The following is a 12,988-nucleotide window of genomic DNA, read 5'->3' on the forward strand; positions in this document are numbered from 1 at the left end:
TTTAGAACCCTACATAACTTCACTAGACACAGACACAGACACTAATCGTTACTTGATTTTAATCCGTGCGATTAGTTAACCACGCTAGACCTGAGTTCTCACAAGGAACACCGACCATAATAATAATAACGATTTAATAACATTATAGCAAATCGTTACCGCTATAACGCCCACCTATACGCACAAATAATTACTATTGTACTCTATTCCACACCACCATTGAGGTTGAGTATTAGGCGCGTTTTTTTTAAGTGGTATCCCCAGTAGGCCTATTCCACTATACAAATTTTGTTCTAAACAGTGAAGATATTTACCCTAAAAATGCGGACCCTCTCAATGGGCATGGGCAACTGCCCTCGCATTTGTCCTACAAATTTGGAAAAAAACACGGTCTTGAGAGCAGAGGCGAAATGTACCCTAAAAATGCGGACCCTCTCAATGGGCATGGGCAACTGCCCTCGCATTTGTCCTACAAATTTGGAAAAAATACACGGTCTTGAGAGCAGGGAGGAAGTTCACCCTAAAAATGCGGACCCTCTCAATGGGCATGGGCAACAGCCCTCGCATTTGTCCTACAAATTTGGAAAAAAACACGGTCTTGAGAGCAGGGAGGAAGTTCACCCTAAAAATGCGGACCCTCTCAATGGGCATGGGCAACAGCCCTCGCATTTGTCCTACAAATTTGGAAAAAACACGGTCTTGAGAGCAGAGGGGAAATGTACCCTAAAAATGCGGACCCTCTCAATGGGCATGGGCAACAGCCCTCGCATTTGTCCTACAAATTTGGAAAAAAACACGGTCTTGAGAGCAGAGGGGAAATGTACCCTAAAAATGCGGACCCTCTCAATGGGCATGGGCAATAGCCCTCGCATTTGTCCTACAAATTTGGAAAAAAAACACGGTCTTGAGAGCAGGGAGGAAGTTACCCTAAAAATGCGGACCCTCTCAATGGGCATGGGCAACAGCCCTCGCATTTGTCCTACAAATTTGGAAAAAAAACACGGTCTTGAGAGCAGGGAGGAAGTTCACCCTAAAAATGCGGACCCTCTCAATGGGCATGGGCAACAGCCCTCGCATTTGTCCTACAAATTTGGAAAAAAACACGGTCTTGAGAGCAGAGGAGGAAATGTACCCTAAAAATGCGGACCCTCTCAATGGGCATGGGCAACAGCCCTCGCATTTGTCCTACAAATTTGGAAAAAAAACACGGTCTTGAGAGCAGGGAGGAAGTTCACCCTAAAAATGCGGACCCTCTCAATGGGCATGGGCAACAGCCCTCGCATTTGTCCTACAAATTTGGAAAAAAAACACGGTCTTGAGAGCAGGGAGGAAGTTCACCCTAAAAATGCATTTGTCCTACAAATTTGGAAAAAAACACGGTCTTGAGAGCAGGGAGGAAGTTCACCCTAAAAATGCGGACCCTCTCAATGGGCATGGGCAACAGCCCTCGCATTTGTCCTACAAATTTGGAAAATATACTACGTGGCTGTTTTAATTTAGATCGCACAATCTACATCTAAATGTAATGTTTCTGAATTGGGACGCGTCATTAATGTTATAAATTTTAAAATTTGATAATACACAATTAAAATGAGTCCATCTACGACAAGAAGCACATTCGACCATTCCTTGTTCAACAGATTTTGGAGCTGTTTCTCGTGAGCAGTGTATACATATATTGATCATCGAATTTGAATTTATTAACAAGAACATTTTCAAGAAATCGCGGTACTGATCAGGATACAACGTAGGTGTTTCGTTATTAACAATACAACAAGCTATATAGATACATATTGGACCGCAATTAGAACTATCGGTTTGTTGAAAATGTTCCATTACACCACATGTCCAATTTGTGAGAGATATATCATTTCGCTTTAATATTTTTCTAAACTTTCGCCAGTACGTTCTACTTTTCTCTAATTCTCTACATTTTAAAGGGTCTATGTAGTAAAATATTTTATTTACAAGATCACCGTATAATAAGCACCAGTGGTTTTGATTCTGGTGAATTAAATACAAAAATTTCTCTACTTTTCCATCAATTTTCGTGCCCTCATTATGGAATATATCTATTTGGGAATTTACATATTGCACATCAGTCCTTTTTCCAATGATTAAATCCAAGCAAATATCGATAACCTGATTGGTAATCCATTTACCGGAATTGAGCGTTGCAAAATCTACTGAATCAATTTCGTGCAGTATGCTGTTGGTTTTCCCAGCATAGTCACCCACTGTATATCGAAAATCACGATCAGTATAATAATTTATATCCCCTATTAAATGATTATCTAGAATGGGTAATTGGTTTACTGTTGTGTTTTTAATTCCGGATAATTGCCAATTTGAATAAATGGTGTTAGGGTTTGTAGCTTCTGTACCTTTATGGTCTCTGATCAAGTCACATTGTTCAGCGGTAAGAACACTTTTATCAAAATGAGGTGTATTTTCGAAAGAACTATCCTTAGGACAGAGGCTTTCTGGATAAATAGTGGATTGATCCCATTCCGCTAACGACGGTGATTTGTCCAAATTAGCAGTACTAGAAAGAATAGATTTGTTTAGATTAATCGCTTGGGGCGCGACAGAGAATTTGCTGAAAAATTTGTTAATATTTTCGGAACGTTTACCCCATTGTTCCTCTTTTGTAGTTAGAGAAGAAGATTCATCCTTGACTTCGTTAGTATTTGTTTTGGCATTATCTACTTTAATAGTTTTACATTTTATAGTATTCCGTTTTTTCTTTGTAGTTTTAAGGGATATATTTTCATGGCGCAATCGCGGCGTAATTAATTCGGACATCATACGAATGTATCTTGGTGCCAAATTCCTCATCTTTCCTAACAGTATATCTTTCTTAACAATTCTGAACCAACTCTCAACCACGCCATTATTGTCACGAACGTAGCCTAGCTTCTTTATAACTACCCCAGATACAATCGGATAGTATGTTAACACGGATTCGACCACATATTTAAAGAAGATAATATTATAAAACACATTTTCTTTTAGGATTTCACCTGTTTCAAAATTAACGCGGTTCAAACATTCCCACAAGTGAAGAAAATGCTTATAGAAAGGGGAACATTGTTTTATTGTGGTACCATCGCGTACTGCCATTTCATACTTCCAACAGTATTTAATCTCAGGTATGATAAACTTTCTTTGGGACTTGCGCGTGAATGAATTTATATATGAATAAGATTCTTGAAAATAGGTGCATTGCTTTGGAAGTGCGAAAATAACATAAAAATGCTTAAATAATTCAACCATGTCTTTTAAACTGGTACTATTTATAATAATACTAAACACCTTTTTGAATAAGTCCCTGACTATAAATAATTTTGAAAATTTTTTACTGTTCGTTATGCTCAAATGATAAAAATGAGAGGAACAAACATGAATTTTAACTAGATTATTGTCAAAATAGAAGGACTGAGCAGCGGGACCAATGGAATACCAACATTCTATAATATATTGTTTTAAATCTATTTTATTAAAAGTCAATAAAGCTGCTTGAATTAGTGCTAAACTGAAATCTGTTTCAATTTTACCAATTATGTGTCTCTTGGATTTTTTATGTTGAAAATAGGGGCTGCCGGAAACTGTTATTACATCAAGAAGAAACGAGTTTAAGAAATAAGTCAGTGACGGAATGTTTTGTGAAGAAGTAAGAAATTCACAAATCGGGATTGGAGATTCCGCCTTTTGGCTTCTAATTACTAAGGCATAATATAAAATTTTTTTTTTAATCCATTTGGGTTTGGCGATCAAGGTTCCCGTAGCATCTAAGTATAATGATACCGGTTTTCTATTTTTTACCGCGGTAGCTCGCAAATGTTTCAACTGCTCTTCCGTTACAAGCCGAACGAAAAATGGATCAAAACTTAAAGATTGAATATAACCTAGTAGTTTACTTCCTTTCATGGTTTTCCGAAAATAAATTTGAAGTTTTTGAAGATGGGCAAATAGATCCCTATCTAGGTCTTTTTTCTTATTTTGTTCGCTGGAAATTTTTCTCAATATGTTACTGTCAGGGGCGTTATTCAAATTACCAGCTAACAAAGCATTGTAGTCACAGGCCCCCAGTTTTTTTAATTTTAAAATACTCGGTGCTGTATATAAAAGTTCCGTGGCGATTTTAGCTCTCTCAGATCCCTTAATAAATCTTCGATGAATTTCGTTGGTATGATGAATTTTTCCTACTCTGACAATTTTAATTACTTTATCATGTTGCAAATTTAAATTTTGTTTGCAAATAAAATTAAATGTTGCACATGTAGAATGTTTACACTTTGCTTTAGCCTTAAAAGGTACTTTGACGCTCATTTTATGGTACTTAAAAGATAACACACATAGAGGATATATTTTTTCAAAAAATTTATTTATTTCGTCGGTCCATCCCTTCTTCATTACACCATCTTTACAATCGTACATTGTGGTCCATATTGCGAAAGGTATTACAATCTCATCTGTGTGGTGGGAGTTTGATTTGTTCAACGATATTTTAGTATCTTCTGTTAAAACTCCTGTTTTTTTGGGAAAAGATTTTTTTAAAGGAGGTATATAAATATGATCATATTCATTAATTACATCGTCCTTTTCACGAATTGAAACACAAGGAGCTGATGTATTCATTTCTTGAACGTAGTTACTAGATTTAGGAACAGATAATTGAAAGTTATCGGAAATAGGTGTATCAGGAAGTTGAGTATGTATCTCATTGAAAGATTGATCAGGAAATAAATCAGTATGTAGCACATTACATATGTTTTCCCTTGTAGATAAGTGGGTAATTTTATAACGTGAACGAACCTCATACTTAACATTTACATCATGTTCCCAAATACGTTCCACCTTTTGTAACAAATTATAAATAAATTGACGGCGGTGAATTTTGTTGATCTTCGAATTGCGGGGTATAGCGTTTGAGTTTAACAATTTATCAATAAATATTCTACAACTGGGGTTACCTAAATGAAATTGTATATCTTCCTCTGATTTGAAAGACTCCACTATACAATTTATTAAAACACTTCTATTTAAATTACTGGTTTGCTTTTGAAAAGGCATTTTAGATTTAAAAAAATTATCTAGTACAAAAATTCTACTCACGTGATATGATATAGGTAGCAGTACTTAACAAAGTAGTGATACTACTCACTCTTTCGGAAAAAAAATTTCTTTAAAACACTCTGTAAGCTCTGATACCACACACTACACGACTGAAGACTTCGAGTATAATAAACAAATTCTTTCATTCATGTTCCAATACACCTTCTTTGGAAGACTAATTGCTCTCATCGTCATTAGGGTTAAGCGATTCATTATGTACCTATTTCCTGTAATTAGTTTAATCGATCTAAATCCTATTCAAATCTTCCAAATATAATGGCGAAGGGAAATTTTCTAATTGAATGTAATTAAATTTTACTATCCCTATCTTAATTGTTGAAGTTGAATGAAAGTTTGAATTTAATACACTTACGTTTTCAACTAGATTCACTTAATTACATTGCAACATTTTAAAACAATGAATAGTGACGCCAGAATGTCGTCTTTTTGTTCAAGGGGAAAATTAATATTAAATTTCATTTGAAGTCAAGTCAGAATTACGAGTACCTACGGGGTGTCAATTTTAAAACTTGCAATCGGCCATATTTTCCAAAGTAAAGAAGGTATTTAAAATCGCGCAAAACCGTTTCGGGGATATCGAGGGGGAACCAGAATGACGTTATGAGTAACAACACCCCCCCATTAACCCCCCAGCCCCCCCCCCCTCTTCAAAAATCCTAAATGGTATAACCCTATACTTGTGACACATCCTTGGAAAGCTACTGAAAAATACTTTCCAGTGGTACCAATAAAGTCGATATTCATTAAGACAATTTAACAACAAAAATGTAATAATTAACAAAAAAAACTAAATGTTGACATTGAGGGATTTATGGCAAATTGGCCAAGAACTTCAACCTGAACTGTTTCATTAAGCAATCTTGGTTGCTTTCTTTTTTATTGACTTACAGTACCTACAGCTGAACGTGTGGAAATAATATTCATTTATGCGGCTCCGAAAATCGATCATCTTTTAGAACAGCTAGAACGTTTAATGATAGTCATCCCGGGAGAAATAAATGTAAGCCATGCCTATGATCAAGATTTGGTCGCTAAATTCCAAGAAACGGGTGTCACCCTGTATATCTAAAATGCTGAGTAAGAAAGAGTTGGCCCGTTTTCATATTCTTATTAGCCTTGAAGGTTGAAGTTCCTCTTTGGTTGAAGCTTGATTTCCTATGTTTAGGTTGTACTACTACATTTTTACCACCAAAATTGCAGTCATTTAATGTTAATATTCAATTTCAAATATTCAACGATTATATCCCATTATATCCCCGGTTGGTCTCTAAACTCAAAAATTTTAACTTGGAAGCCCTACTCCCTGTGTTAAGAGGCCGTCGTACGCACATGAAATATAGTTACGCATTTTGGTTCAGCTCTTAGCAATTTTTGCAAAAACAGTGTTAGTTAGTAACATCATCACAGTCACGTTGGATTCTAAAACTTTTTTCTATACTTAGGTACTTTCTCTTGTAACAGATTTTTGATATTTTGTAAATATTAATAACTACGGCACCCGAAAATACCATAAATATCAAGTACTTACTTACTTCTACAATTATTTATGCAAAATTGGATTAAATCAAAAATCTGTTACAATAGAGGCATAGATGTGTCCTTTATCTTTACTGTGGTACCTAACAATACAATTTACTCAAAATTTTATACTAAATCCCACACCTCTACACGCTATTCGACTCATATAATTTCTATTGAAGCGCTTCCCTAGTCGTATGCAGAGAACGTCCTAGACCATTGAGAATCATCATCATTCACTCAACGCTAAAACGGGAAACAATTTTGTAGAATCATGGTTTTATTTTTTGAAGCATCTCAGTTCATGTGTGATTGTGTGTTGCAATATTTTTGATTTCCATCCCTACACCGCATTTTTTTACTATCTATGTGTCGAAAAAACAGGACACTTTTGTGGTTTTCCGGAACAACGGAACATACAGCGCGTTGCATCGACAGGCGGGACATATGAAATTCCATGGAAATTTAAAGGAGGTTAATTATTGGCTTCCCTAATTATTTTGGAGGAAAATCTATTTAGGGTATTTGAATAGCATTAAAATCCGCATTTTTTTGATAATTCTATCAACTATTGATTTTGTGGGTATCGGTCTGTTCAGGTACCTACCTACTGAGCAGCAAACATGTCTGATATCTGTCGATAACTATTTCCTTGATAATACTATTTTTATTCATCAATACTTTCTCTTCAGTCGTGTGTAATTCAGACAACTTCATTTGCCATTCCGAATATTGTCGTTTTGGCTTCCGTATGTTTATTCTCGTTCGTGTGTGATGTATTCAACTGAAGGAAACGTTGATATTGTCAATTGCGGTATAGTGCTCGTAACAGTTTAAGAAGCCTAATAAGAGATTTATTTTCTCTTCCGTTCACATATGGAAGGCGAATGTGTATTAGCGTACGGCTGAATGTCTTACGCACATATCACTGGTCAATTTCATAGGTATAATAATTTGGAATGCTTATGGAAAGGATATGGTATGGAAACGTGAGAATCAACCTTTAAGACCACTACTTCAGTCGCAAGGTATATACGATATTTTTTGTACTTCCGAAACTGAAACACTTAATATATATGGAGTTATAGAACGCGTTCTTTCAAAAAATCGCTGCTTAACAAGTTACCATAGGAACGTTGCGTTGGTACGACAATCCCTATGCTATGGTAACTAAAATAATTTGGAAACTGTCATTGCTAGTGTCATAATTTTGGCGATGGGTGACAAAGGTGTATTTGATATTGATAAAAAGCAGCCAAACTAGGTAAAGAATTAATACCACCGAAATCCAAAAAACTATATCAGCAGCAGTACAATGCGTTTAAAAAGTGGTGCCGCATTCAAAATGTGGAATAACCTACTGAAATTGCCTTGTTAGTAATTTAATCCTTCCGGGATTTTCGTCCAAATTTAATCCCGCGGTGGGACAAAAAGTGACACTTCAGTACTTGTCATAATGGAGTGAAGTTGTCACTTTAGTCTCGGAAGTACGAAAAATATATTTGGGAAAGACAAAGATTTCTTAATTATCAAATATAAAAATATGGATCATCCACTTCGTTACTAATTAATTTATGAAAATAATCGATATAAAATATAAATTCGTAACTACCTACTTACCCTGCTTTAATCTTCAAATTCTATTTATCAAACAGGCAAGGTTTGCCGCGATTAATTCCAACCTGTATCCCTTTGAGAATCTGAGGCCGACCCTATGTTAAGCCATAAAGGGATTAAATTTACCACATTTTAGAGAAATAATTTAAGATTTACTGTAATAACTTACTATTAGTATAGGTACGACGAGGTACCCGTTCGTGAGCTCTTCCTCTCGCTTGGGGACGGATGGAAGCTGTGCAGAAAGGAATCGGGAAGTACTTTACGATTACGAAGTCGCTGATATACTTAAACATCTAGGTGGATTTTAACAAGTTGCGAATCTATTTGCCAGTGAGTTCCTGCATAATTTAACGATCAATTGAACCTGTGAAAATTGATCGTGATTATATGAGTTGTCCAATCCAAATAATTATTGTTTACTATAAGTAATGTAGATGTAGATGTTTAGAGCTCTAAAGGCCACCACCAAAGCGGGTGGGCATAAGCTCATTCCTCATTGGCCCTAACCGCCAACTGTGGTATTGATCCACAACCCGCAAAAATAAAAAACACAAATATAATTTCTAAGTTGTTACAAAAACTGAAGCTTCCCCGCGCTATTAGGAAACAAACAAACATATCCCAAAAAGAAAATCATGTCAGGGTGGAGAATCGGATTGTTGTAGAACGTATCCGAACATTTAAATGTGTTAGGGCTTTGCTTATGAGCAAAAATCTTTGTTTGATGCAAGAAACATTCCCAACATCAATTTTTGGCAGATTGTTGCTATCAGCTTTCGTATATCCACTTTCCATTCTTACTTGGGTTAAAAAACAAAACTTTAGGATAATACATTCTGGTGGTCTAGTCGTACAATTATTATCGGTGATAGCACGACTTTCTGAAAATTGAACGAGTGCATATAACTGCTTATAAGTCAATGAGAGAATTTGGTGTCACCTTTATGCACGATGAAAAATACCTATAGGTACAAATGTGTTTTTTGTTTTTATTTTGTTACAAACATATAGTACAATAATACAATATATACAATGTTATAAAATACGTTTATTTACACATATACACCACCATCACCAATTAACAATACCTATACTACAATAATAATAACTAAAACTACCCATCACCAATTTTTACAATATGTGCGTATTTACAATAAACAATTAAATAAAGTTAAGCCCGCCATATTAAGGTGAATTCCGTCCCTGTAACAAAAAAATTGCATTTAAAACAAATGATTTAATACAATCCTGGTGTACTTACTCTTCAAAGTACTGCTCTTGGTCTCCCACCACCACAGCAATATCGATGAGTCTTATGTGAACTGCAAAGCAAAAATGAAATAAATACACAAAAATATTAATCATATTCATTAACTTACCATTTTTATTCGCCACACTCCTTAAAAACTCGTTGAATTGGATAGCAACGTCTTGCTGCAGTGGAGGGAGTTTTATAGTGGGGTAAGTGCACAGATTGACTCGAATCTTGCACCTTTTCAAATCTTGCAACAACCTGTGCATCCCTACGCGAATGCTGCGGATTTTTGCATTCTGTAATCAAAAAGAACCCCGTTTATAAATGTTTATATACAACAGCAGATATGTACTTACCCTGCGTATATCATTTCCGCCAATCAGCACGATCACCTCTCGGCCCAGCTGGTACCTATACTCCTCGCCCTGCCGCAGGATTCGAAGGACTCTCTTCCGGAGCTGGCCAATCGTTTGACCACCTATGGCCAGCTCGACAAAAACCCTTCTGCGGTTGGAACTTACAGAGGTATAGGTCGAGGCTCTTCGGCCCAACTGGGCAGTGGCCAGTCTCCTGAGGTTAGAATCTCCCAACAAGGTCACTTCGTTCTGAAACAAAATAAACCATGAGTTAGATATAAAACAGGGGGTTATTTAGTGTGTGGTAAATTACACAAGACGTAAAAACAACATATTAAGAAAGTGTATAATAGTACTTACGTTATTAATGACAAGCATCGTTCGTTCCTCCAGGCTCCAATTCCACACAATTTACAATTTTATAGGCAGGTACGTACCGGTCAGACTATGAAGAACTGAATGAATTAAAGTAATTTAGGCCGCCTATTTATACCAAATACTAACAATAAACGTGATTACGATTTGGAAGCTATTAATTACTGCACAATTAGTGAAAGTGAAAAGGTCTTTAATTGCATTGCTGGAGATTACGATGTTTTTTGTGACATGCTCCTCTGCATTTAGGGCCATTAACACCTTCCCGACATAGACTATCATATTTTATTTGTTTTTCTAAGAGGCATTAGGTACCTTATAAAAAGTTGCTATCAATAGAGTTGATATCCTTTGCAGTAATTGCAATGATGAAAACAACATCTGTAGGTAGGTACTTGAAAAAAGTTAGATTATCGGTGTTAGTTTTATAATTATATACCCTTTTCTCTTTTACTATCATTTTTTTTTCAATGATTTGTGCGTTTTTTCGAAATTTTTAGGAAATATACTCATTTAGATAATAAATCCCTTTTTAACCATGAGTAACTGTTCTTTGTTTATACCTAATACTGTTTGCAGTTATAAAAAATGCGATGGCTTCATTTCTTTAACTGAAAAACCATTTTTCTTGTTCAGCAATGGATTTCGTACAGAAAACTATGAGTTTTCAATTATGTACCTACATCCCGATACCTAAAACGAACAAATTTTGTAGAAACGGAAGAGCTCGGCGAATTTGTGCAGCTATTGTAGATACTACCCTCAATTTTCTGTGTTCAATCCATTGTCGAACAGAAAAAAGGGGGTTCATTCAAAAAATTAAGGTTTCTCAATTAAACATCTGCGAAAATTACCGTGAACTCCAGAGCACACGGTATACATTTGGTAACAATTGCAATTGTTACATATTATATAAGTAAAGTCTTATTGACTTAAACCCTGAAAAAATGTCTTATTTGCTTTATAAAAGGAAATTTATAAGTGAATTACTCGCAATTTTGCGTAAATTGAGAAAGTGAGAAAAAATTAGGGCATCCATGCGAGTCAAACCTCCAGTATACAACTAAAGGTCGTATACATTTGAAAATATTTTAGTCAAAACGGGCTTATTGAGTACAGATAATACATGCATAAATTTTTGTGGCATCATGCTTATAATGCCTTGCCGTTTGTGGATACATAGATGCTGTATCCAATCAGTAGTAAATTGGATGTTTATAGATATGAATGTACTTGGTTATTAAAAACCTAAGGGCAATAATGAGAAAAACAGTAAAGGGTTGTCACCATATACCATATACCTTTAATATAGGTTGCGATCATTTTGTTTGACGGTATTGTCATAAACATTATTGGGCATTGTCCGTTTAACGCTGTAATATTATCTCTAAGAGTATACAATTATTTAATGAAAAACACATGTGTATATCTGTATCAACACTGTAGTTTGCTTTGGGTCTTTGCTATATTGCACTGTTTTCGAGTTAAAAGTTATGGTAATATACTCCGATACGATAATACATGTTGGTTTTTGTACATATTGTATAATTTATTTTGAAGGTTGGAAATATGGCTTTATCAGGATCTAGGTACATAAGTAAGCAAATAAATTAGTTCATCTGTCATACTTTTAAATAAAACACTTATCTATATCTTCAATAGTAATTTTTTAATTTCCGATTATTGGATTCCCTAATAATTTTAGAAACAAAGTATATCCGTACATACCATAGGTAAACCTCTCGCCAGGAAAGATTGACGGTCACAAAACACTTGATCCTGGTCTACAATCTATGTTTTTCTAAAGATGTGAGCGACTTCCGGGATAGTATCGTGTTAATGTTGAACAAAAAGACCTTTCGTTCAACATTGGCCCATCCTATTCCGGAAGTCGCTCGCATCTTAAGAAAAACATAGATTTCAGATCAACACAAGGTGTGCTGTGACCGGCAATCTTTCCTGGCGAGAGTTATTTTGTTTTCTATTTTATAAAATGAGAAACCGAAAAATTAAAAACTGTGGCGTTTAGAAAGTCGGTAATGCCATGGAATTGTGAAATCAAACAAAAGCGCCTACATTTTCCATTATTTTGACGTTTTGGGGTAAACGATTTTTTCGTTTTAAATTGTCCATTTGGGTCCAAATAACATGATTTGAAGAGTGCACACACAACCTTTGGCAGCCAAAAAATTTTTTATTGGACCGATTTTGTTTGTTTTTTTTTTATCGACGCAGAATGTTGTTTTCTTTAATTTACTATAAAGAAGTGTTATTCATAACATATGGACCGTTTTCGAGGTTTAAGCGAAAATCTGAAAAAATACCGAACATTAAGGTTTTTTTGGCTGCAAAAGTTGGTCCGGAAAAAAATTTGTGTGCACTCTTCAAATACATGTTATTTGGACCCAAATGGACCATTTAAAACAATAAAATCTTTTACACCACCATTTGCAAGTCAAAATTATCTGCATAGTGGAATATTACTATAAGTAATTATTAAGTTTTATTATCTACAAAATGTATTCAACTGCAGCATAGGTAAAAAACGGTAAAGTGGTTCTATTCTAGAAATGTTAAGTAAATGCGTTGTTCACTTTCAGCGCAAAATACCCGGATCGTCCAATTCCAAGCAGTACGAAAATTACTCGAGATGTACATATTTTTGAATCTATATGTTTAATATCATACTACCATTTCTTAAAAGTACCAGTTTTCGGATATACAA

At 35.2% G+C, this 12,988-nt stretch overlaps 1 protein-coding gene across 1 annotated transcript; it reads right to left on the reverse strand.

Moving 5' to 3' along the window:
* Window positions 1-9,330: 9,330 nt before the first annotated feature.
* On the reverse strand, window positions 9,331-12,053 carry LOC116173909. Its single transcript, XM_031491651.1, has 5 exons — window positions 10,249-12,053; window positions 9,889-10,137; window positions 9,657-9,828; window positions 9,539-9,599; window positions 9,331-9,480 (listed from the first exon to the last, which is right to left on the reverse strand). The coding sequence occupies exons 1-5, from the start codon at window positions 10,264-10,266 to the stop codon at window positions 9,426-9,428; spliced, it is 555 nt and encodes a 184-aa protein (XP_031347511.1). The 5' UTR covers window positions 10,267-12,053; the 3' UTR covers window positions 9,331-9,425.
* Window positions 12,054-12,988: the final 935 nt, after the last annotated feature.

Source organism: Photinus pyralis, unplaced genomic scaffold, assembly GCF_008802855.1.
Source record: "Photinus pyralis isolate 1611_PpyrPB1 unplaced genomic scaffold, Ppyr1.3 Ppyr1.4_LG6, whole genome shotgun sequence".
Classification (NCBI taxonomy): domain Eukaryota; kingdom Metazoa; phylum Arthropoda; class Insecta; order Coleoptera; family Lampyridae; genus Photinus; species Photinus pyralis.